The 26,389-nt window shown below is 38.6% G+C and overlaps 1 protein-coding gene across 6 annotated transcripts in view; it reads right to left on the bottom strand.

Moving 5' to 3' along the window:
* PCSK5 (proprotein convertase subtilisin/kexin type 5) overlaps window positions 1-26,389 on the bottom strand; it is a 507,422-nt gene that overhangs the window by 167,178 nt on the left and 313,855 nt on the right. For all 6 annotated transcript variants that reach the window (XM_060409352.1, XM_042243336.2, XM_042243335.2 and 3 more), the window contains 4 exons: window positions 25,009-25,145; window positions 13,559-13,702; window positions 9,217-9,319; window positions 7,550-7,743 (listed from right to left, as the gene is read on the bottom strand). In XM_060409352.1, coding sequence (XP_060265335.1) covers window positions 7,550-7,743; window positions 9,217-9,319; window positions 13,559-13,702; window positions 25,009-25,145 — 578 coding nt within the window. The remainder of the gene's footprint in view (window positions 1-7,549; window positions 7,744-9,216; window positions 9,320-13,558; window positions 13,703-25,008; window positions 25,146-26,389) is intronic.

The following is a 26,389-nucleotide window of genomic DNA, read 5'->3' on the forward strand; positions in this document are numbered from 1 at the left end:
AGTACGTACATGTCAATCCCAAACTCCCAATATATCTCTGGCCTTCATCCTTCCCTCTGGTAACCATACATTCATTCTCTAAGTCTGTGAGTCTGTTTATGTTGTGTAAATAAGTTCATTTGTATCATTTCTTCTAGATTCTGCATATGAATGATATCATATGATATTTGTCTCTGTATTGCTTCACTTAGTATGATAATCTCCAGGCCTATCCATGTTGGTGCAAATTGTATTATTTCATTCCTTTAAATGACTAAGGGATATTCCATTGTTTATATGTAGCACATCTCTATCCTCTCATCTTTTGATTGACATTTAGGTTTCTTCCATATCTTGGTTATTGTAAACAGTACTGCAGTGAACACTGGGGTGCATGTACTCTCTCAAACCATGTTTTTCTGTGAATATATGCACAAGAGTAGGGTTGCTGGATCATATGGTAGCTGTATTTTTAGTTTTAAAAGGAACTGCCATTCTCTTCTCCATAGAGGCTCTAACAATTTACATTCCCACCAACAATGTAGGAGAGTTCTCTTTTTTCCACACCCTCTGCAGCATTTATTGTCTATAGATTTTTTTGATCATGGCCATTCTGACTGGTGTGAGGTGATATGTCTTTGTAGTCTTGATTTGTATCTCTCTAATAGTGATGTTTAACATCTTTTTATGTGCTCCTTGGCCATCTGTATATCTTCTTTGGAGGAGTGTTTACTTAGGTCTCCTGCCCATTTGTAAATTTTGGAGACTAATCCCTTTTTGGTTGCATTTTTAAATTTTTTTTTACCATTCTGTGAGCTGTCTTTTCATTTTGTTTAGGTTTCCTTCACTGTGCAAGCACTTTTGAGTTTAATTAGGTAACATTTGTTGGTTTTTACTTCCATCTGGGAGATGGATCAGAAAAGATATTGCAGTGATTTATGTCCCAAGAATGTTCTGCCTGTGTTTTCTTCTAAGAGTTTTATATTAATAGTACTCAGTCTTACATTTAGGTCTTTAATCCATTTTGAGTTTTATTTTTGTGTATGGTGTATTCCCAGCACCATTTATTGACAAATCTTTTGCCCATTGTGCAGTCTTGCCTCCTTTGTTGTAGATTAATTGGCCATAGGTATGTGGGTTTATTTCTGGGCTTTTTATCCTCTTCCATTGATCTATATTTCTCTTTTTGTGTCAGTATTACACTGTTTTGATGACTATAGATTTGTTATATAGTCTTAAGTCAAGAAGCCTGATTCCTCCAGCTCCGATTTCCTTTCTCAAGATTGCTTTGGCTGTTCAGGGTCTTCTGTATTTCTAAACAAATCTTATGATTTTTTTTTGTTGTTGTTGTTGTTCTAGTTCTGTGCAAAATGCCATTGGTAATTTGATCGAATCTGTAGCTTGCCTTGGGTAGTACAGTCATTTTGACAATATTGATTCTTCCAATCCAAGAACATGGTATATTTCAATGTTTGTCATCTTTGATTTCTTTCATCAGTGTCTTATAGTTTATAGCATACTTTCCTTAGGTTTACTCCTAGGTATTTTATTGTTTTTGATATGATGGTAAATAGGATTGTTTTCTTAATTTTACTTTCTGATTTTTGTTGTTAATGTATAGAAATGTAACAAATCTCTGTGTACTAATTCTGTATCCTGCAACGTCCTGAATTTATTGATGAGTTCCAGTGGTTTTCTGGTAGCATCTTTAGGATTTTCTATGTATAGTATCATGTCATTTGCAAACAGTGACAGTTTTATTTCTTTTCCATTTCTTTTACTTACGTTTCTTTTCTGATTGCCATGGCTAGGACTTCCAAAACTATGTTGAATAAAAGTGGACCTGCTTGTCTTGTTCCTGATCTAAGGGAAAATGCTTTCAGCTTTTCACTGTTGAGTATGATGTTAGCTGTAGGTCTGTCACATATGGCCTTTATTATGTTGACATATATTCTCTCAATGCTTACTTCCTGGAGAATTTTTATCATAAATGGATGTTGAATTTTGTCAGAAGCTGTTTCTGCATCTATTGAGATGATCATATGGTTTTTATTCTTTAATTTGTTGTGGTGTATATAGTATCCTTTTTTATTTTTCTTTGTGGCCTCTGTTTTAAAGTTTATTTCGTCTAATAAGAATATCATGACCCCTGCTTTCTTTTCATTTGCATCTGCATGAAATATCTTTTTCCATCCCCTCACTTTCAATCTTTGTGTGTCTTTTGCCCTAAAAATGGGTCTCTTATAAGCAGCATATTGTAGTCTCTCGTATTTTTTTTAATCAAGTTGCCACTCTGTGTATTTTGATTAGAGAATTTAGACCATTGACATTTAAGGTAATTATTGATAGATATGTATTTATTGCCATTTTAAATCTTGCTTTCTCATTGATTTTAAATTTCTTCTTTGTCACTTTGTTTGTTGTTGCGGTTTTTCTTTTGTATTATACTTAATGTTCTCTTCTCTTTGGTTTCTGTGAATCTATTGTATGATTTTGATTTGTGGTTATCCTGTTTTTCAATTATGTTAACCCCTTCCTATATCTACTTGCCTTAGACTGGTAGTCATATAGGCTCAAACACATTCTAGAAGTAAAAAATCTACACATTCTTACTCTTCTCCACATTTTATAACTTTGATGTCCTCTTTTATATCTTCATTGTTAGTGAAATTAAAATAGAGGTAGTCTTGTTCAGGCTTCAGAAGCAGGAGAGCAGGTCTCTGACTTCTGACCCTGCCAGGACTATGTGCCTGCGTATAAGTACACCACTTGTTGCTGGAAAGTTAAGGGGCACGTTACATAAGAAAGTTTAGTGGGTCTTGAAATTTTCTTAAGCCCTTGAGGGCCTGGCCAGCCTCTTCCTCTCTCCAAGGTCTAAGAAGTCTTATGACTCACAAGGAGAAACAAATAGCATTGTAAAAGTTAAAGGAAAAAACCAGGGCTGCTGTTTTGCATACAAAGTGATGACTATATCAGTTTTTGGCCTGGGATTATAAGCAGGAGCTCCCCAAATTGCAATTTCAAGTCTTAACCCATGGAGTGTATACACTTCCTGGGACCGTTTCCCAACTGGGACTCCAGATTGCTGTCATTCAGGACTTTAAGGCACTATTCAAGTCTAGATGTAGGTTGTCGGCCCAATTTGGAGATAATGTATGTTGTTACTTCTCTATATTGCTTTTATTTCTTTTCTTTTAATGACTATATAATTGAAACTAAGTCAAATAATCTTCTATTAAAATATATTAAAATTGTTCATTGGGTGTGCAATGAGTGGTTGCTTTTGTTAACTAATCCTTCGAACTGAAAATGAGGTAAAACTTTCAGCAAAACGTTCATGTTCATCCTTTGCTATTCATTGTAATTGTCGTTACTTTCATAGAAATTTTTTGATTTAATTTTAAATCTATGTACTGGCTTATCAGTGTGTGTGCAAAATGGCAGCCCTGGTTTTTTTCCTGATAGCTCAGTTGATAAAGAATCCACCTGCAATGCAGGAAACCCTGGCTTGATTCCTGGGTTGGAAAGCTCTGCTGGAGAAGGGATAGGCTACCCACTCCAGTATTCATGGGCTTCCCTGGTGGCTCAGCTGGTAAAAAATCCACCTGGAATGCAGGAGACCTGGGTTCCTGGTCTCCTGGAGAAGGGAAAGGCTACCCACTAAAGTATTCTGGCCTAGAGAATTCCATGGACTGTATAGTCCATGGGATCACAAAGAGTCAGACACGACTAGGGAACTATCACTTTACTTTCCAGCTGTGATTTTTCTCTTACCTATAGATTATTTCTTTTCTATTTGGAGAAGACCTTAATATTTCCTTTAGCATAGGTTTGAAAGAAAGTGAAGTCGCTCATTCGTGTCCGACTCTTTGTGACCCCACGGACTGAAGCCTACCAGGCTCCTCCGTCCATGGGATTTTCCAGGCAAGAATACTAGAGTGGGTTGCCATTTCTTTCTCCAGGGGATCTTCCCCACCCAGGGATTGAAACTGGGTCTCCTGCATTGTAGGCAGATACTTTACTGTCTGAGCTACCAGGGAAGTCCTAGGATAGGTTTAGTATTGTTGTATTCTTTTGATTTTTATCTGAGAAATTCTTTCTTTCTCTATTCTAAATGGTAATCTTGCTGGGTAGAGTGTCCTAGGTTGCAGGTTTTTCCCTTTCAGGACTTTGACTATATCTTGCCACTCCCTCCTGGCCTGTAACATTTCTGTAGAGAAATGAGCTGATAGCCTTATGGGGGTTTTCTTGTCATTAACTCTGTTTTTCTCTTGTTGCTTTTAGAATCCTCTCTTTAACTTTTGCCATTTTTATTATGTCTAGGTATAGATCTGTTTGGGTTTATCGTATTTCGAACTCTCTGTGCTTCCTGTACCTTGTTACCTGTTTCCTTTAGGTTTGGGAAGTTTTCTGCCATAATTTCTTAAAATGCATTTTCTATCCCCTTTTCTTTTTCTCCCCCTTCTGGAATCCCTATCATGTGTACATTGGCATGTTTTATACTATCCCATACATCTCTTATATTGTTTCTAGTTGTTTTTTTCCATTTGGCTTTCTGTCCGCTGTCCTGATAGGATGATGGAAATCATCCAGTCTTCCAGATCACTTATTCATTCTTGTTTAATGTTCATTCTGCTGTTCATTGCCATTAGCTCAGCTTTCATCTCTGTAAATGAGTTTTTCTAATTTTTCTTTATAGTTCCTAGTTCCTTTTTACAGTATTCTGCATTTCTGTCAATAGCCTTTCTTAATTCCTTCAGTATTTTCATTATCTCCTTTCAAAAATTGGTGTCTATTAGGCTGAAAAGGTCTGTTTCATTGTTCTTTCAGGGGAATTCTCTTGGTCTTTTAACTCAGAGTAGTTCCTCTCTTCTTCATTTTACTCCTCTTACCTTGTGAGTTTAGGAAAAAGAATTACCTATCGTGGTCTTGGAGGGCTGTTTATATGTGGGGGAGTTCATGTGTAGCTTGTGTGGGTTTAACATATTTGGTGCAAGGGCTGCTTTAGTACTGATGCCCGTTGCCTCTTTCCTCAGTGTGTGCTGGTCATCATCCTCTTGATATAGGGTGTACCTGATCCTGGGGTTCTTGGCAGTGGTGGTGGCTCAGGTGTGCCCCCCAGGGCACATGATGGGAGAAGAGCTGGTTCACAACCACTCCTTGGGGCTGGGCATCTTTTCCAAGGTTCAGCCTTCTTGACAGAATGTTGAATTTTTTCTTCAAGGAATACTACTCACTTCTGATCCCTTAGGTCTGCTCCGCATTCTTTTTCTCCTTTGCCCATGCAGGTCATGTTCCAAACTTGAGGGAAAATAAAAACTACAGCTGGAACCCCTCCCCATTGCTCTAAAGGTAAGTCAAAAGCCCCATCTCCCTCATAGAGAAGTGCTGCCTGTGTTTGAATCAAAAAACTTCTTAAGAAGCAAGGGTATCCACTTCAAAATTCTTGCTGCTTTTGAAAAAAAAAACCAAAAACTCTCGTTCCTTTAAAGTTGGGTTTTCTTTTTTCTTAGGTTGGGTAGAAACAAGAAATTTCACTGTCATACTGTGGTGTGACACTCTCATTCAGATAAATTATCCAGCGCTTAGAAGTAAAGCAAAAAATTCCTGCAGTCCTTCAGTTCAGTTCAGTCGCGTCCAACTCTTTGTGACCCCATGAATCGCAGCACACCAGGCCTCCCTGTCCATCACCAACTCCCAGAGTTCACTCAGACTCACATCCATCGAGTCAGTGATGCCATCCAGCCATCTCATCCTCTGTCGTCCCCTTCTCCTCCTGCCCCCAGTCCCTCCCAGCATCAGAGTCTTTTCCAATGAGTCAACTCTTCGCATGAGGTGGCCAAAGTACTGGAGTTTCAGCTTTAGCATCATTCTTTCCAAAGAAATCTGATCTCCTTCAGAATGGACTTGTTGGATCTCCTTGCAGTCCAAGGGACTCTCAAGACTCTTCTCCAACACCACAGTTCAAAAGCATCAATTCTTCAGCGCTCAGCCTTCTTCACAGTCCAACTCTCACATCCATACATGACCACTGGAAAAACCATAGCCTTAACTAGATGGACCTTTGTTGGCAAAGTAATGTCTCTGCTTTTCAATATGCTATCTAGGTTGGTCATAACTTTTCTTCCAAGGAGTAAGCATCTTTTAATTTCATGGCTGCAGTCCTTACCAGGGCTATAATAGAGCACTGTCTAAAAAGAGGTGTGCCCGAGGATTACTGGATTCTCTAGGGAGTGTGCCTTGTCTGTTCACTAATGACATTTGATTAGAGTCCACATTCTGTGAAGTTACATGTTAATTTATAAATTTTTGTTTGATAAAAGTTGCAAGTGAGTTCTGCCCATTTGAAAGAAGAACCCTCCAAAATTCTAATTGTATTCCCATGTATGAAATTTAGTCAGTTTTTTCTCTAACTCAGCAAATGGAGTTCATTTGCCTTTCCTGGTGGACTGTGATACCTGATAGTCTTTAAACCCACTTATCACCTTGAGGTTCCTTTATTGATGGGTTAAATAACTCTCTGATAAATTTCCAGTCTCTATTTACATGCAAGTCATGTTTTTAACCTTACTGATATCATAAAAGTCTGTTTACATTGCTTAGTGTGCAGGAAAAAACAGGCCTGACTGCTATCCTTGTAAGGTTGGTCCATGGCTGACATCTGGGAAGTTGGATTTCATGAAGTTTCCCACTACCCTGACTCGAGTGGCTTATGGCGCCTAAACTGTTTGTAGAAACAACATGGTTTTTATTGAACACCTGCTTTCCTTTGCAGAGTCTGGAAGGTTGGTATGTTACAGGCACAGGGTGCCTTCATGGTTTTGTTCAGTCACTAAGTCAGGTCGGACTCTTTTGAGATGCCATGGACGGTAGCTCGCCAGACTCCTCTGTCCATGGGATTTCCCAGGTAAGAATATTGGAGTGGATTGCCATTTCCTTCTCCAGGGGATCTTCACAACCCAGGGATCAAACCCATTGGTTGCCAACTGCATTGGCTAGTGGATTCTTTACTACTGAGCCATCAGAGGAGCTTTCATGACCAGATCCCAGTTACAACTCTGGGTGCTGAAACTCTAGGGAGGTTCCCTGGTAGCTGACATTCACACATAATCACAGATTTCTGATGGGGAATGGGATGTATCCTTTGTCACTCCATTGGAAGAAAACTCTTGGCAGCTTGTACCTAGTTTCCTCCAGACTTTGTCCTATATGCCTTTCCCCTTTGCTGATTCTACCCTGTATCTCTTTACTCAAGTTATAACTATGAGTTTTTGAGTATAATTATATACTGAGTCTTCTGGGTCCTCCTAGCAAGTCAGTGAATTTGAGGTTGAGGCAGAGCACCCCTTGAAGGAGTTAGGTACAGGCATTTTTACACAAAATATTTTTTGCAAAATTTTCTATAAGTTCATTTTTACAAAATATTCTAGTGTTCTCCTAAAAATTGACTAGCTCTTTTTTGATATTAAGAAAGGGCCTAGATTTCATGAGGGGGACTATCCCTCCCAAGGTCGTGCAAGTGAAAACCTTATATTTCCTCTCTAAAAACCAAATTTGAGAATCAACTCACTGGTGTCCTGATATGATCCATCAGGGCAGTGAGTGACACAGCTGTTGGTTTCTTCATTCAGGAAGTATCCATATTTACAGGACAGGCACTGGTCCCCGTGGCTTCCAAAGCAGGACTCGCAGTTGGGGGCACACTTTCTGCATCGCTTCTTATCAGCGTGGTAGTGGCCAGGAGGGCAGCTGGAGACACAGATTCTGCGTTGTGGAATGATAAAGAAGAGCAGTGTCACCAGAGATTCAGTCCTGAGTGAGTAAGGTGCTGAGCGCACAGCTGTCCTCATTCTCAAAATCCTTTTTAAACTGTGATGGAAATACCACCTCCAAAGGGCCAAATTCTGTTGGTTAAAGCCTTCTTGTATGTAGGGTGCTGACACAGCACTGCAGTTCCCTAATACCAAGTCCACCAAGCAAGGAATGTCTTGGTTCAAACCGTCTTCCAGTTCGGGTCTAGCTCTTTAAAGGGGATGATGGTTAGAAACTGAGTCTCAACAGGAAGGTTGTCTGTTGGGTTGAAGGGAAGACATGTGAACCATGATTTTATGCAAAAATCCCTATATAAAGGATTAACTTCTATTGTTGTATATTGTTATATGAATTCTGGGGTGTGTATGCCATTGTCTAATATATTTAGGGAGTTCCCTCCTGGCTTAGTGATTAGGATCCTGGGCTTTCTCTGATATGGCTTGGGTTCAGTCCCTTGTTGGGGTACTGAGATCCTCCAAGCTGTGTGGCATAGCCAAGAAAAAAAATGTATTTGAAAATTTAATGCTGTTTATGATAAAAAAAAATAACTTCTTTGTTTGCCCATAACTGAAGATCTGGGCTTTATTTATTTATTTTAAAACAAGTACTTACTGAGTACTAATTAAATGTCAGGCATTTGTCAGTCTAGGAGATAATGAGAGGGGCTGGGGTAGCCAAGGACTTTTCCTTTTAAGAAATTGATTTTTAATTAAAAATTCTTTTTAAATTTAATTTTTGCTTTATATTCCATTTAAGGAACTGAAATTCCAGCATGACCCTCTTGCCTGACTGGAGTGTGGATACCAGGTCAGCTTCCCAGAGTGAGTTTCCTTCTGAAACAGGAGGGGGAGGTGTTAGGGATGTGGGAAACAGCCTGGAAGAACATGGCTTCTGATGAGCAGTGTGTTCCACAGCCTTCCCTGTGGATACATATCTGCTCGAGGCAGAAGCCAGGGGCTCAGAAGCATGGGTTCAAGCAGGCCCACCTTACTATCCAGAGCAGAGCAGTGAGAATGCACTGGGACCAGTGGCTTTGCCATATGGAAAGCTTACACTTTGAGGAATTCAGAAAATCATCCATTTCCTGGAGGGAAGGTGCAGCTTTGGGGCATCAAACATCAATGGTATGGAAAGGTCTAGAAGGGAAGATCAGGCATGTGCATAACTAGTCTGTCCCCATCATCCTTGAAATGTGAGAAAAGACCTCTGCAGTTTCCTAGCTGATCAAAATCGAGTGTTTTGTAATTCAGTATCAGTTTCACTATTCAAATAATGCAGCAAGGTGTAGGGGCCTGTGCAGCAGCATCTGGGCTTCGGTTCTGGTGGGAGACCATGGAACATCCTGCCCCTGGTGAACTGTGGGAGCTCCCAGGAACGGCCACCAGGGGGCGGGCTTCAGGTATCCTGTTGGGGCATCTCTCTTACCTGGTGTTGTTTTTCAGCTTGTAGTAGTAGTGCAAACAGTCATTACAGTGGTCGGGTCCTGGCCCATCACAGCCCACCTCACTGCACTCAGGGTCACAGGGACCTCCAAAAGAAATCAGGACAACACTTGGAAAAAGTGATTTTAAGTAAGTGAGCGTTAACTTGAATTTGGGATAAAAATAGGCTTTTTCTCCCCCTTATGCAGTGAGTTTTTCTTAAGAGTTTCTAATGCAGTGAGATGGAATCATGTTTAATGTGGCTATAAGCCCAGAGATGAATTCTTGATTTTCTGGGGGGGGGAACCTCAATTACCTAAGTATCAAGCATGTAACTCCTAGATGGGACCTTGTCTTCAAAGTATACGTATAGTTGCTTTGTGGGAAATGACAAATAATCCAGAATTCAAAGAACAAAACCACTGCAGACACTAAAAAGAAAACAAAAACTGATCGCAATTAAATATGCATAATAATAAAAATGTTGGATTTATAGAAAAATGAGAATTTTACACTGTTGGCAGAAAAGAAAAGAGGGCTGTTATTCAATGTCCTGACCAGACTGCCTCTCTCATCCAAGGTCATTAAAGCCACTGAGTACCTCTGAGATTCTGGAGCCAGAAAGAAACATCATTATGGCGTCTGGCACAATTTTATCAGCATCTCATCTTGGATTACAAAGCAGGTACTACAGGCACAGATAATAGATTTAAAATTGCATCCTACCCATAGGCCAATGGGCAAGTCAACAAAAGAAAATGACACATAAGTTTAAAAGGTGCAAGCAAGCTTAAAGAATTCCAGCCCAAGGATGAAGCTTCCTCATCTCTCTTGCTGTGTATTCTTTGGTGAAGAACTAGAAAGAATGCACAGGCAGGAAAAAAAAATGCTAAAAAGAACTATTTTGTGATTGATGAAAAGAGATTTTTCTAATGACATGGGCTAGTCATAGATAACTTACTTCTATGACTCCCTTTTTTTGTTTTCTGTAGTTTGAGACATTTGGTCTCATAATCTTCAAGCTATTTCCCACTGAAAACTTATATGATTTTAACTAGAGATTTACATGGTGCATGAAATGCACAAAAAGTCAGTTGAGGGTACCAGAATTGTCTTGAGCCACGCTTATTTTAATCAAAAGGTCTACTTTTGTTGAAATTTGGTTTCCTTTAGTCATAGTCCTACAATGTTATACAGTTACTAAACTGAAACATAAAATGGCAGAAGTAGGGGAGGAATGACCCGGAGAAAGATCGAGAAGCCATACACCCTCATTTTACAGACAAAAATGATTTTCCAAGAGTTATAGTGGTGTGCCTAGCTGATCAAACAGCTAGGAGAGTTGGGGTCAACAGAGGTCTTGCTTCTTAGTTCGGGTCACCTACTAAGGGTAAGCCATGACCTTTGGCTCTGAATAGAAATGAGTCATTTTAAAATGCTACAGACTTGATGTATATTGCTGCTTAATCCTGAGTCATTTGACACTGTTTATCTCTATTTTCCCAATAAAACTGATCTTGAAATTAAGTTCCACAGCTATTGCAGCTTGGAACATTTTAGCTGACTACTGTAGTCCATGAGGAGAGAATGCTTCTCCTGCCTAAGAGTTGAAGTTCAGTCAGCTGTGGGTCCCACAGTGCCTGGAATTCGATGAAACATTACAGGGACCTGGTTATGAGAATGCCATCTGACCCTCTCAAAGGCCGACTTCTTAAGGAAAGTGAAAATCATAGCTCCAAAGAAAAGGAGTTATTGGGTGGCCCTAAATTTTCACCAGATGATTTCTACAATTAAAAAAAAAAAAAACCCAAACCATTTATTCTTGATATGTACCAAAGGACTTTGTATGGCAGGGTCACATGCTGTTTCATAATCCTAAACTATCCCAGATGCAGTTTAGCATTTTAGCTTCCTGGGTAATAATGAAATAATTGTCTTTGTTTTCTCACAAGTGCCAATGTGGACATTTTGGAGATGCAGTGAGAAAAACCACAAAATGTATGTAACTGTTTAGAATTTTAAGATTACCAAAATTTGAATGGGAAACATACCATAAGACACATAGTAATATATTATTATTATGCTCCATTTATATTTTTAGATATATTTTCTCCTATCAGAAAAGACAAAACAAATGGTTTGCCAGTTGTAACATGAACAGTAATGTTATAAACTCAAAGCAAAAGTTGAACACAATCCAGCTCTGGTTAGTTCAATTGGTCTGAATTCTCAATTGATACTGGGATACTACCTGTTCAGAATAAAAGGAACCAAATGCATATTTTAAATACTCTGTTAAAGTGATTAATGAAAAAGAATCTCAGAGAGCTTAGCTGCAGGAAGACAAGATGGTTCTGGTCTAAAGGTACAATCAACTGCTATTTAAAAACAGTTCTCCATTAGGGAAAGCGTTTTTCTCTAGGTGTTACATCCCAGAAGAACTGAATGCTGCTGGAAGTGGCAAACAATACAATAAGACAGGACTCAGAAATACACTGGGAAAGAGAAAAGATCATTTGCAGATGATACGGCTACAGTACCTAACTGCTCCAGAAAATCAACTCTAAAATACACAAATTAATAAAGGTAAGCAAAATGGTCAGATGTAAGATAAACATACAATAGCCAATAGATATCTCTGATACCAGAATACAGTAGTTAGGAAATATGGGATATTTTCCATTACAGTAGTAACTAGACCCAAAATATGTAGAAATAACACTACCAAGAAAAACACTTCGTAAAATTAAAATATTTCAGTAAAAAAAGTCTTATTTGGATGGAAAGACTGTAAACTGTAAAAAGAATTCTTCCCATGAGATTATATGTAAATTCAAACACCTGTGGCAGATTCATGTTGATGTATGGCAAAACCAATACAGTACTGTAAAGTAAAATATAGTAAAAAAAAATAATAATAAATGTTAAAAAAAGAAACAAATGAAAAAACAAACGAAAAAGAAAAATGTAATGTGCCACTATTATACCATGGTGACTATAGTTAATAATATTGCATTACAAATCTGTAAGTAAATTGCTATGAAAGTAAATCTTAAAAATTCTGGGGTAAATATGTAACATTGTAAAAAAATAAAATAAAAAATAAAAATAAATTTCAATGAGATTTTTAAAGAGGGACTTAAGAATTGCTATGAGAATAAGTAGATGTTCAGCATATTAAAATATAGTGTGGGTGCTACTATATTAAGTATTATTAGATTGATAAATCAGAAAAAGTGATACCAGAAGAGACCTGGTATAAGAAATTACTGTGCTGTTATAAAGGAAACAATCTAATAAAAGTAGGAATGGCAATTCAGTCATTAGTCTGTTTGGAAGATAAAGACAAAACTTCACTTTACACTGTATGTTATAAATCAAAGTAAGTTCTAGATGAGTTAATGGCCAAATGCAAAATCAGATTACAAAAATATGCATTTGGATATTTATTTTTAAAGAATAAACATTCTGTATTAAAGAAATTATAAATGTTATATGAAACTATAAACTCTGCCCTCCAAACAAAAGCTGCATTTTGGAAGCAGGTGATAACAGAGAGATGGTTTTCAGCAAATATGAGACAATGTGAGAGTTAATAACATACAATGAGTTTTTATAAATAAGAAAAATGCTGACACTTTTAATTGAAAGTGAGTAAAAGACACAATTCAGAGAACTACAAAGGAAAAAAGTGGTTAGCTTTACTAAATGTTTAGATTTACTAGGAGTCAGAGCTATAAAAATTTAACTCTGTTCTTTTGCTTTTCTCTTTCCGCTCGAGGCTGGCAGGAATGAGGGCAGTAACCATGCACTGGTCGTGGTGTAGACTGGTACATGTTGTCTGGAAAGCAACATAGCCAGGCCCTAAAACTGACGGTTCCCTTTGATGCGGTAATTCTTAGAACTCTAAAGAAATAGTCAAAGATGATATAGTCAAAAACTGATAATGATATTCATTGAGCTCTTATTTAAAATAGTGTAAAATATAATGTAAAGCAAACTACATATCTCAGATTATGGGTTAAATATAATACGATCACGGGATGGACGATTATGCTGTCTTTTAAATATGTGTTCTAAGGATATTTGACAACAGGGAAATATGCTCTTAATAATACCTTTAATGGGAAAAAAAAGGATATGAATGTTCTATATACAGTGTGATTTTCGTTTTGAAGAAAAAAACATGGATATTTGAATATATGAATGTACACATACAAATATGTTTAAGGGATAGAAAGGAAGATGGATTAAAATAGATCACAATGAGTAGAAGTGTGTCTCCTTGGGGGAATGATGCATGAGTTTTTTTCCTTAGCCTGCCTTCTCACTGGAAGCCAGCTCACCTGCATAATCCTCCGTCCCATAGTCGTCGGTGGGGTCTTCGACTCGGCTATACCGGACACGTTCCACTTTAGGAAACTCATTGGTGGGTGAGTATGGCTGCACAGACGTGCCATAGAGGACCAGAGACCATTCTTTCAATTTACCTTGGGAAACAATAATAAAAGTAGATCATGAGCAAACACTCTCTCTAGAGCTTTACAATTTCTTTCATTCCTTCTAACTGAAGAAAAAGCAGTAGAAGAATAGAACTGTGGGAAACAGATTCATATGAATCATTGCATCACAGACAGGGCTAGAAATGCATTTTCCATTGCTTGCAGAATTAACTATTTAATAATTCACATACCATGTATTTCCTGAGAAACAATTGCAGGATACATCCTAATTTAATCATCTTTTTTTTTTTTTTTTTTTTTTTGGTGAGATACAACCATCTCAGATTGCTGGATCAAGGGCTGAATTTGAAATTATGAGTATTTAAGAGAATCCTAGAATCTTACAGAAGGCTTTCTTTTTCTAGGTATAAAGGTCTTATTTACATTTAAAAGCAGGATCGACATTCTCTGACTTGTTTATCAAAAATAAAAAGATTATAACAACTACTTTGTTTCACCCAATTCAAATGATCAGTCAGTCTTAAGAATACATCACTATATTAACTGATAGACCTGTGCTGTCCAATGACAGCCACTTGACCCATTTGGCTGTTTCTGTGTAACTAAAATTTAAAACCTCAGTTCTTCAGTCAGACCACATTTCAAGTGCTCAGTAAGCATATATGACTAGTGGCACCACGGGAGACAGCACAGCTATAGGAAACATTTCCACTACTGGCAGCATATTCTACTGGGTGGCACTGTCAGAGCGTTTCCCGGCCAAGGGCGCCTCGGGGCACGAGGGAAGTGCTTTACCTTCTCTGGATGGCAGGCTCTCAAGGAACATTTGCCTAATCCTTATTTAGTCATTTATTTCTCAGCTTTATCTTTAATGCAAAAAGTAAACAGAAAACATGTTTCCCTGACTTAATATAGTTCTTTTTAATATGAATCTTAAGTAAAAGTGATCAAGACAGAATCATCAAAAACATGGAAATATGCTGGCAGGAAGGCAGGATACTTCCCCCCTTACCTCCACACACCTTAGATCTCCTCCATACCTTGGCATAATACAGAGAATCTAGGTAAGGTTGGGGTTGGGCTCTGTCACAGTCCAGAGAGTGATGAACTTCAGATGTCTCATAATTTATCTGTTAGCATCTATTATCCCCATCAAATTGATGCTTATTTTTTATAAGTGCTGACTATATGCTAAGTACATTTTATTCTATTCAGTGGTCACAAGTGGGAAATAGATATTTTCACTATATAGATGAGAAGACGGAGGCACAGAGGCTGATAAAGTTCCCCAAAGCAGTAAGAGGACGGACTGATATTAAGACTCATTTGGGGGTTCTGATGTAAGAGTAATATAGGAAGGTCCTGAACTCACTGCTTCTCATACACTCAGTGAATCTACAGCCACACGTGGAACAGTTTCCTCCAGAAAAAAAAAAAAAAGGAAAAGCAGCTGAGTGGCTCCTGTGTGTGTGTGCTCAGTTGTGTCTGACTCTGCAACACCATGGACTATAGCCCGTCAGGCTCCTCTGTCCATGGGATCCTCCAGGCCAGAATACTGGAGTGGGTTGCCATTGCCTCCTCCAGGGGATCTTCCTGACCCAGGGATTGAACCCAGGTCTCCTGCATTGCAGGCAGATTCTTTACCACTGCACCGCCTGGGAGTGGCTCCTCCTACTCATCAGGAAAATGAGGAAACCGCATGTCAAGATGGGTAAGAGAGGCTTAGACACATCTCACCATAAACTCCACCTTCTGTGCCGCAACCAACCAGGAGGGGACGCAGTACCCCCAGCTTCTCCCCCAAGGAGTGAAAAGTTTGACCCCCACATTGGGTATCACAACTTTTAAGACCTGCACTCGAGCCCCCAGACCATGTATCTCTGAAAGCCAGTGGGGCTTGGGTCCACTAAAGAGTTCATCAGCGTGGGCTCTCACCCTTGGGTATTATACAGAGGTGGTTGACTGCAAAGCACCCAGACATTCTGTGAAACAGGCTTATTTGCTTATCTTAAAGCACTGGCTGAGGGGCAGACATGTAATTTAATATACAGATAAGGACCCACTGAATACTCTCCAAAGATGGAGGCTCATGGGAGCCATCTGTGTGTTCTCCCTTGGCCTCTCCATCTTGTTGGTACCAAAAAGAAAGGGGCTTGTACCTTCAGCTGGCACCCAGGGGACACCTCTAGCTTGCTGGCTCTGCTGGTTAGTGGGGCTTAGGTTCACACATCCCCTAAGACTATGAATAAAATTGATAAACCTTTAAGTAGATTCACCAAGAAGAGAGAAAAGCCTCAAACCAGAAATTAAAAAGGAGACATTTTAATTAATACAAAATTTAAAAGGCTCATAAGACTACTATCAGCAATTATATACTAACAAACTGGAAGACCTACAGGAAATGAATGAATTCCTAGAAATATATATTCTACTAAGACTGAATCATGAAGAAATTGAAATCTGAATAGACCAATTATTGTAAAGAGATTGACTCAGTAATCAAGAACTTCCTAACAAAGGCATGTCCAGGATTAGACACCTTCACTAGTGGATTCTACCAAACAGTTAAATAAAAATTAATACCAATCCTTGTGCGTGCATGCAGAGTTGCTTTAATCATGTCTAACTCTGTGTGACCCTATGGACTGTAGCCTGCCGATCTCCTCTATCCATGGGATTTACCGGGCAAGAATACTGGAACAGGTTGCCATGCTCTCCTCCCATGGATCTTCCCAACTCAGGGATCGAACCTGTGTCTCTTAGGTCTCCTGCATTGGCAGGCAAGTTCTTACTACTAGCACCACCTGGGGAGCCCGATCCTTCTCAAATTATTCCAAAAAATAGAAGAGGAAGAAATACTTCAAAACTCATTTTATGAAGTCAGTATTATTACTCCGATGGGTTCCCAGGGGGCACAGTGGTAAAGAATCTGCCTGCCAAGGGTTTGATCATTGGGTTGGGAAGATTCCCTTGAGTAAAAAATGGCAATCCACTCAGTATTCTTGCCTGAAAAATTCTATGGCCATAGGAGCCTGAAGGGCTATAGTCCATGTGGTCGCAAAGAATAGGATGTGACTGAGTTGAGCATACATGTTACTCTGATATCAAAACTAGATGTAAATATAGATGCAAAAATCCTTAACAAAATATTAGCAAACTGAATACATCAATACATTAGAAGGATAATAAATACATCATAATCAAATGGGATTTCAGGGATGAAAGCTTGTTTCAACATCTGAGAATCAATCACTCTCATTTTCCACAGTAACAAAATGAAGGCTTAAAACATAATTATCTCAATAGACGCAAAAAAGCATTGACAGAATTCAACATTCATTTATGAAAAAGACTTTCAACAAAGTGGTTCTAGAGGGAACGTTTGTCAACATAGTAAAGATCAGGAACAAGGATGTAGGCAAGAAAAAGAAAGAAAAAGCATATAAGTTATAAAGGAAGAAGTGAAACATTTGTAGATGACATATTACATACAGAAACCCCTAAAGACTCTACCAAAAAACTTAGAACTAAGCAACAAAGTCAAAGACGTTTCAAGATACAAAATTGATGTACAAAAATCTGTTGCATTTCTTTACACAAATGAGACTATCAGAGAAAGCAATCCTATTTACAATTGCATCAGAAGAACAAAATACCTAGGAATAGATATAACCAAGAAGGCGAGATATCTGTACATTGGAAACTGTAAGAAATTGATAAATTGACATGAAAGATATTCCATATTCATGAATTATAGAAATTATAGAAATATTATAGAAATATTATAAAAATGTCCCTACTACCTAAAACAATCTACAGATTCAATGTAATCCTTAGGAAAATTCAAAAGGCATTTTTCACAGAAATAGAACAAAGAATCCTAAAATTTTTATGGAACCCAAAAACCCAAAATAGCCAAAGCAATCTTGAGAAAGAACAAAGCTGGAGTTATCATGCTCCCTGATTTCAAACTATATTACAAAGGTATAACAATCAAATTGTAATGGTATTGACATAAAAACAGATAAATGAATGAAACAGAGATGCACATGTATATAGTCAATTTATGACAAAGGAGAAAGGAATACATTGATGCAATAGAGAAAAGGTAGTCTTCAACAAACGGTTAGAAAAACTGGACTGCTATCTAACACCATGCACAAAAACTGACTTGTAATGGCTTAAAGATCTGAATGTGAGACCTTCTAGAAGAAAACCAGTGGCACACTCCTTGACACTGATCTTGGGAATTATTTTTTGTATTTGACAACAAAAGCAAAGGGAACAAATGCAAAAATAAACACATGGGACGATATCAATCTATAGAGCTTCTGCACAGCAAAGGAAATCATTAATTAAATGAAAATGTAACGTGGAAAATATTTGCAAATCATATATCGGATAAAGGGCAAATATCTAAAACACAGAAAAATCTCATACAACTCAACAGCAGAAAAGCAATCTGATTAAAACATGGGAAGAGGATCTAAATAAACATTTTTCAAAAGAGTACATACAGATGGCCAGCATGAAGAGGTGCTCATCACTAATCATCCAAGAAATGCAAATTAAAACCACAATGAGCTATTATTTTACACCTGTTAGAATGGCTATTATCAAAAAGACAAGAAATAGCAAATATTGGTGAGGAAGTGGAGAAAAGGGAATCCTTATGCACTCTTGGTGGGAATGTAAATTTTCAGCCACTCTGGAAAAATTATGGGATTTCCTCAAAAAATTAAAAAATAGAACTACCATGTGGTCCAGAAATTCCACTTCTGGGAAAAAAAAAAAAAACTCTTAAAAGTTATATGTACCCACATGTTCACTGCAGTATTATTTAGATAGCCTAAAAAAGAAGGCAGCCCACATGTCCAGTGATGGATGAATGGATAAACACACACACAAATATAGACACATATACATATAAATGTATATAGATAATACTTGGCCATAAAAGGGAATCTTTCCACTTGGGGAAACATGGGTGGACCTTGCTAAGTGAAGTCAGATAGAAAATGACAGATACTGTATGATCTCTTATATATGGAGTCTTAAAAAAATTTAAAAAATTGAAGATTGAACACAAAGATACACGGAACAGACTGGTGGTTGCCAGAGGCAGGAGGTGTATAGGAGTGGATGAAATAGATGAAGGGGATCAAATGGTACAAACTTCCAGCTAAAAATTATTAAGTCCTGGGGATATAAGGTACAGATTGGTTGAGTACATTTAATAATAATGTATTGTATACAACAAAGTCATTAAAACAGTGTATCTGAAAAGGTCTCATCACAGGAAAGAAATTATGTGAGGTGATGGGTGTTCACTAGACTTATTGTGGTTATTGTTTTGCAATATATACAAATATAAAATTGTACAATTATACAACTAAAACTAATATGTTAATTACCCCTCAATTTAAAAAAAAATTCTGTATCGAAATCTTACATTCTTAAACTGTTATATAATTCTGTCTTCCTGGTCATTTCTAAGAGTATAAGAATATGAAGTTTAAAAATAAATGTATTCTGGGCCACATTCATTGTTTTCTGACATTTGCACTGGGCCAGCAGGCTAGTTTATATTTGGTTTGCCCTCTGACAGCTTTTCTTTGGACTCACTTGTTAATGACTATGCTAATCTTAATTAGGGTGTTATTCAGTCTCAGGATTTCAAGTCGTAGACATTAAGTGCTGTCAAGAAATGAATGACTGCCTGAAATTAATGACCTATCTGACTGCCTTTAGGTGGCAATGCAAAAAGAGAACCTCTTTTCCTTACAGCGTCTCTCAAGTGCATAATTGGAGCACATGATACAAAGACAGTATGGGAAACCCAATCCATCAGTCACTCTAAAACCTGGTCCATTTAACTTAAGATCATCTTGGATCTAAAAATTTACCCTTGTAAGTGTTTAGAGAGTGCTGACTCATAACTGATTATTTCCCTTGGTCCCATTTCTGAAGTACATCATAAGCCCTCTGGGGACACCCTTGCTGGGCAATTTATCTTTTTATTTTTCACTTATTATGTAATTTTATTTCCTTAGGATCTCTGCCGCAATTCACATCAAATGCTGCCATATTTGGGTTGTCATCTTTTTCCTCCCCTACTACTTTTTCCATTTGCTAAATTCTGTAGGAGATTTTGCAGTGGAAATGGCAATATCTTGTGAAGAAATAGCAATATAAATGCAGAATAAGAGAAAATCCATTCTGTTTGCTAACACTCAAATGCAATCTGCCAAAGGTAAAAATCAAAGATAGATTTAATATGCAATGGAACAAGAATAAGAAAAAAATCCTCCAAAAACCTTACTATGTTTTAATAATAAGTGGGAAGAAATAATAAATAAACTCAGTTTGGAGCCATATACATATATTTGGGAATGATTCTACTATTTAATTGGGCGAGAAGTATCTACATCTGCAACTGAATTACTAAAGAAATCCCACATTAATTGGAGGACTGTATGCCATAGTAACAATGACAGAAACAGAAAAAAGTGAAAGTCCCTTTTCAAAATTGCATCTAATCCTGACCCGAAAGTTTAGTTAAAGAAAGGATACCTGAAGACCATGTGTTTCTATTAAAGCCTTCTGACCCCAGGTTATATAGCATTAGGGTATCTCTTCTGGCACAAAGGAACATCTCTTAAGATGACTGGAGGTGACTGGGGTTAAACATTTAAATAGTATAAGGAGAAGTCAAAAAAAAAAAAAAGGAGAAGTCAATGATACGAAATAGACAGCTCTAGATGATCAGAGCTACTGCAGAGACCTTTTAACACAGGTAATCACAATAAACTCTGGACAGACTCTGAACTCCTTGAGGGCAGAGAGAGAGTGAGATAGCCTCACACCTGTGCATGCAAACCCCAGGTCTGTCATCAGTGTGCCCCCAGGGGCAGTCTGCTTGTGGGGAGGAGCATTTTATCACTGAGATGCATTAGAATGGTGATATTAAAGAGTTATATAACTGCCTCAAATTCTCAATAGATAATGCACCCCTCATGTCTGTAGGCTGCACCTTTCTTGGCACACAGCTGCCACATCCAGACAGTGTTTATTTCGCTTAGATCTCTTGAGACGTAAGAGTGACACATGCTGATGGATCCAGTGGGAGCTGCCCTTTGGTCAGGGCAGCCCAGTCCAGCTACCATGCCTGCTATTGCCCCTGAGTGCCTTGACACAGTGCATCTCCACAGCATGAGCAAGAAGCATGGTTTGAAGAGAAGAGGGAAGGAGAGGGGAAGGTCCTGGGAACTGAGATTAGGAACAAGTGAAAGCTTTCCAGTAACTAGGATCTAGTTTATTCAGATGTTTTCTACCAACCCTGTCTTATTGACAAACATCTGATTTCTGAGTAAGACCTTGGCAATTATTACATATATGGTGGCTGCTGGAGGTGTGCTGGGCTCAGATATGCTTTCACGAAACTTTTATCCTGATTCATTGTGACCTTGCTACCATGATGGTTTTGAATCCCCTGAGTGTGGGACCACTGTGGCAACACAGATAAACCACATCATGGAATAAAGGAAAAGAGATGGCTACATTGTGTGCCCTAAAAATGGATCTCTCAGAATGAACAACTTCCCCCGAGTGGTGGGCAAAAGTGTGGCAAATGTATGCATCAGGGGGACTGCCTTGGTGGTCCAGTGGCTAAGACTCTGTGCTCTCAATGCAGGGGGCCTGGATTTAATTCCACATGCTGCAGCTAAAGATCCTGCATACTCCACTAAGATCCAACACAGTAAAATAAATAATAAAAACAAATTTTTAAAAAAATGTACACTTCACTCTTCACTTTACTGATTGCTTCTTTTGTCCTATACAACCCACAGTACCCAAATGATATATACCATTACAGTTAACTACAGAATGCTTGGGTTAATCTGTTCCGATCAAAAGAAGACTTAGAATTGTACACCAGTCCTATAATGGCTCTCAAGGCTCGTTCTTCTGCAGATGGACTAGACAAAGGATTTAGAAGCAACAACTTATTAGATGATGGAAGATGTGGCCACAGCTGGGCGGGAACTTGGGTAGTTATCAAACAGAGAGAGCATCTGTTACTAGGCAAGTACTACTCAGGGCTCCACCACAGGCAACAAAGTTCAGTCATTCAGTCATGTCTGACTCTGCGATCCCATGGACTGCACACACCAGGCTTCCCTGTCTATCACCAATTCCCAGAGGTTACTCAAACTCACGTCCATTGAGTTGGTGATGCCATCCAACCATCTCATCCTTTGTCGTCCCCTTCTCCCGCCTTCAATCTTTCCCAGCATCAGGGTCTTTTCAAATGAGTGAGTTCTTCGTATCAGGTGGCCAAAGTATTAGAGTTTCAGCTTCAGCATCAGTCCTTCCAATGAATATTCAGGACTGATTTTTTTTAGGATGGACTGGTTGTATCTCTTTGCAGTCCAGGGGACTCTCTAGAGTCTTCTCCACTACCACAGTTCAAAAACATCAATTCTTTGGTGTTCAGCTTTCTTTATAGTCCAACTCTCATATTCATACATGACTACTAGAAAAACCATAGCTTTGACTACACAGACCTTTGTTGGCAAAGTAATGTCTCTGCTTTTTAGTATATTGTGTAGGTTGGTCATAGCTTTTCTTCCAAGGAGCAGGAAGCGTCTTTTAATTTCATGGCTGCAGTCACCATGTGCAGTGATTCTGCAGCTCCAGAAAATAGTCTCTCACTGTTTCCATTGTTTCCCATCTATTTGCCATGAAGTGATGGGACCAGATGTCATGATCTTAGCTTTCTGAATGTTGAGTTTTAAGTCAGCTTTTTCACTCTCTTCTTCCACTTTCATCAAGCTCTTTAGTTCTTTGCTTTCTGCCATAAGGGTGGTGTTATCTGCATATCTGAGGTTATTGATATTTCTCCCAGCAATCTTGATTCCAGTTTGTGCTTCATCCGGCCTGGCATTCCTCATGATGTACTCTGCATATAAATTAAATAAGCAGGGTGACAATATACAGCCTTGACGTACTCCTTTCCTGGTTTGGGACCAGTGTGTTGTTCCATGTCCAGTTCTAACTTTTGCCTCTTGACCTGCTTACAGGTTTTGTAGGAGGCAGGTCAGGTGATCTGGTATTCCCATCTCTTTAAGAATTTTCCACAGTTTGTCGTGATCCACACAGTCAAAGGCTTTGGCATAGTCAATAAAACAGAATTTGATGTTTTTCTGGAACTCTCTTGCTTTTTCGATGATCCAGCAGATGTTGGCAATTTGAGCTCTGGTTCCTCTGCCTTTTTTAAAACCAGCTTGAGCATCTGGAAGTTCACACACTGTTGAAGCCTGACTTGGAGAATTACTTTGCTAGTGTGGGAGATGAGTGCAATTGTGTGGTAGTTTGAGCATTCTTTGGCTTTGCCTTTCTTTGGGACTGGAATGAAAACTGGCCTTTTCCAGTCCTGTGGCCACTGCTGAGTTTTCCAAATTTGCTGGCATATGGAGTGCAGCACTTTCACAGCATCATCTTTTAGGGTTTGAAATAGCTCAACTGGGATTCCATCACCTCCACTAGCTTTGTTTGCAGTGATGCTTCCTAAGGCCCATTTGACTTCTCATTCCAGGATGTCTGGCTCAAGGTGAGTGATCACACTATTGTGATTATCTGGGTTGTGAAGATCTTTTTTGTATAGTTCTTCTGTGGATTCTTACCACCTCTTAATATCTTCTGCTTCTGTTAGGTTCATACCATTTCTATCCTTTACTGTGCCCATCTCTGCATGAAATGTTCCCTTGGTATCTCCAATTTTCTTGAAGAGATCTCAAGTCTTTTCCAGTCTATTGTTTTCCTCTCTTTCTTTGCTTTGATCACTGAGGAAGGCTTTCTTAATCTCTCCTTGCTATTCTTTGGAACTCTGCATTCAAATGGGTGTATCGTTCCTTTTCTTCTTTGCCTTTTGTTTCTTTTCTTTTCTCAGCTATTTGTAAGGCCTCTTCAGACAATCATTTTGCCTTTTTGCATTTCTTTTTCTTGGGGATGGTCTTGAACACTGCCTCCTGTACAGTGTCACGAACCTCAATCCATAGTTCTTCAGGCACTCTATCAGATCTAATCCCTTGAATCTATTTGTCACTTCCACCGATAATCATAAGGGATTTGATTTAGGTCATATCTGAATGGCCTAGTGGTTTTCCCTACTTTCTTCAATTTAAGTCTGAATTTGGCAATAAGGAGTTTATGGTCTGAGCCACAGTCAGCTCCTGGTGGTGTTTTTGCTGACTGTATAGAGCTTCTCCATCTCTGACTGCAAAGAATATAATCAATCTGATTTGGTATTGACCATCTGGTGAGGCCCATGTGTAGAGTCATCTCTTGTGTTGTTGGAAGAGGGTGTTTGCTATGACCAGTGTGTTCTCTTAGCACAACTCTGTTAGCCTTTGCCTTGCTTCATTTTGTACTGCAAGGCCAAATTTGCCTGTTACTCTAGGTATCTCTTCACTCCCTACTTTTGCATTCCAGTACCTGTAATGAAAAGAACATCTTTTTTGGGTGTTAGTTCTAGAAGGTCTTGTAGGTCTTCAAAGAAATATTCAACTTCCGCTTCTTCAGCATTACTGGTTGGGGCATAGCCTTGGATTACTGGTATTGAACACAGGGTGCTGTGAAAAACTGTTCAGTCTCCCATCTCATGCTGCATTTGTACTTTTCCTTATTTTATGTTACAAATAAGGTTCATACATCAGCAGGAAGAGGGAAACAGGCCATGTGTGGCAACACAGCCTGAGATGACCTGAAAAGAATTCTGTTGGCATCATTCATTACCATGTTTCACAAATCAGGAAAGTTTGCTCTTTACTTAGCTCTTGGTCTCATGCAGGGCAGAATGCTATCACTCATTTTCTTTAGTGGCAACCAGTTTAGCTGGCATAGGCCAAGCTCAAGGTCTTGTCTGCACTGAAAATTAAATTTAAAGCAAACTCAGAAAAAAGATATTGAAGGAAACCTGTCTGATCTTACAACTATGCAATTTAACCCACTGCACGTGGACAAGGCTGGCTTGTTTTTTGATAAAGTAATGGAAGGTGGTTAGAGACATGGATCATAATTCTGAAATATCAATCAATAGCTGTCATGTTTTATCTTGTCTTTATATTTAAAGGTCTTCTCTTGAATTCTTTTCCTAAATTATTACTTTTCTAGTGGTAATCTCAAGAACTGGAGTACAGGAGGACAACTCGAGGCATAGAATCACATGATAAACGATTCACATTGATATATGAATGTGAAACACATTTATTGGCCAGAATATACACCGTTTTTATGTACAGTAAATCAAATTATATTAAGAGAGTTCTTACCTGGAGTCTTGAAGTTCCTCAGCTGAGAGGGAGTATCATAAACTTCCAGGATCCAGTCACCAGCAGCTCGTTCTCCCCAGCAATGAATGGTCATGAATTCCCAATTTTTAAATCCTTCCATGGAATGGTCAAAAAGCCTGAGAGAGAGCCATAAAACATTGTTTTGTGTGTTGTTTAAAATCTAGTGAGGGTCCAGTCAAGACCATGATCAATGACCTCCCTGTATCCATCACATGTTCAGTTCAGCACTGGAGACTGTCTTCATCCTAGGCATCACCGATTAGTAGACCCAAATACACACACACACAAAATTACTGGGAAACAGGCATGGGACTTGCATGCAGTAACAAATCTGGGAGAGATAATGACGTGGGTATCAGGGAACCAAGGCTAAAACTCTACCCACAGGCCTGGTAGTACCAAGAGCTGCAGATGTGGAGCAACTGAAGCTTGCTTCCACGGCAGATAGATAGGTAAAATGGTGCAGCTGCTCTGAACAACAGTTAGGCAGCTCTTACCATATGACTAAGCTATCCTCCCACCACCAGATATTTATTTACCCAAGAGGAGTAAAGACATGTGTCCACACAAAGAACTCCACATGAATGTTCACAGCAGCATTATTCATAATTGTCAAAAACTATCAGCAACTCAGATGTCCATCATCTGGGGAATGCATAAATAAATTATGCTATATTCATACAAGGAAACACTACCTCGTAATACAAATTTGAACGATTAATAACTGCAACAACATGAGTGAATTTCAAAGGCAATAAGCTAAGTGGAAAACGTCAGACACAAAAGATTATGTACTCTCTGATTCAATTGCACATGACATTATAGAAAACACTACTTAAACAGAAACAGATCAGTGGTTGCCACAGGCCAGGAGGGAGGAGGCAGGGGCATGATGGAAGTTTTGGGAGTGGAGGAACAGTTTCATATCTTGAAACTAATGTATAGTTACGCAAGTATATATTTATCAAAACTTATGCAATTATTTACATTGAAAGTGGATTATATGGAAATTACCCCTAAATGAAAAGACCATGCCCATTAATATTATCCAGTTCAGGAAGTCATGCCTGGAACTGCAGCCTAGATTCTGTCCTTCCAGTCTGTCCAATAATTTTCTAAGTTCCTAATTCCCTGTATGAAATCTTTTTCTGCTTGAACCATATCCAGTTACTAGGATATTATCTATCCTTCAGAGCAGATAAATACAAAAGTCATGACAACTGGATCCTGATAGCTATTTATGACATACAGTCAACTCTCCTTGCTTTAATTTCATGTTCACCAAGGAAACTGGTGGCTCTAATTTGAACTTGTGGTTCTTCCCATTGGGAGAAAAATATGCCGTTCTAAAAACCAGTTT

This window comes from Ovis aries, chromosome 2 (assembly GCF_016772045.2).
Source record: "Ovis aries strain OAR_USU_Benz2616 breed Rambouillet chromosome 2, ARS-UI_Ramb_v3.0, whole genome shotgun sequence".
Taxonomy (NCBI): Eukaryota; Metazoa; Chordata; class Mammalia; order Artiodactyla; family Bovidae; genus Ovis; species Ovis aries.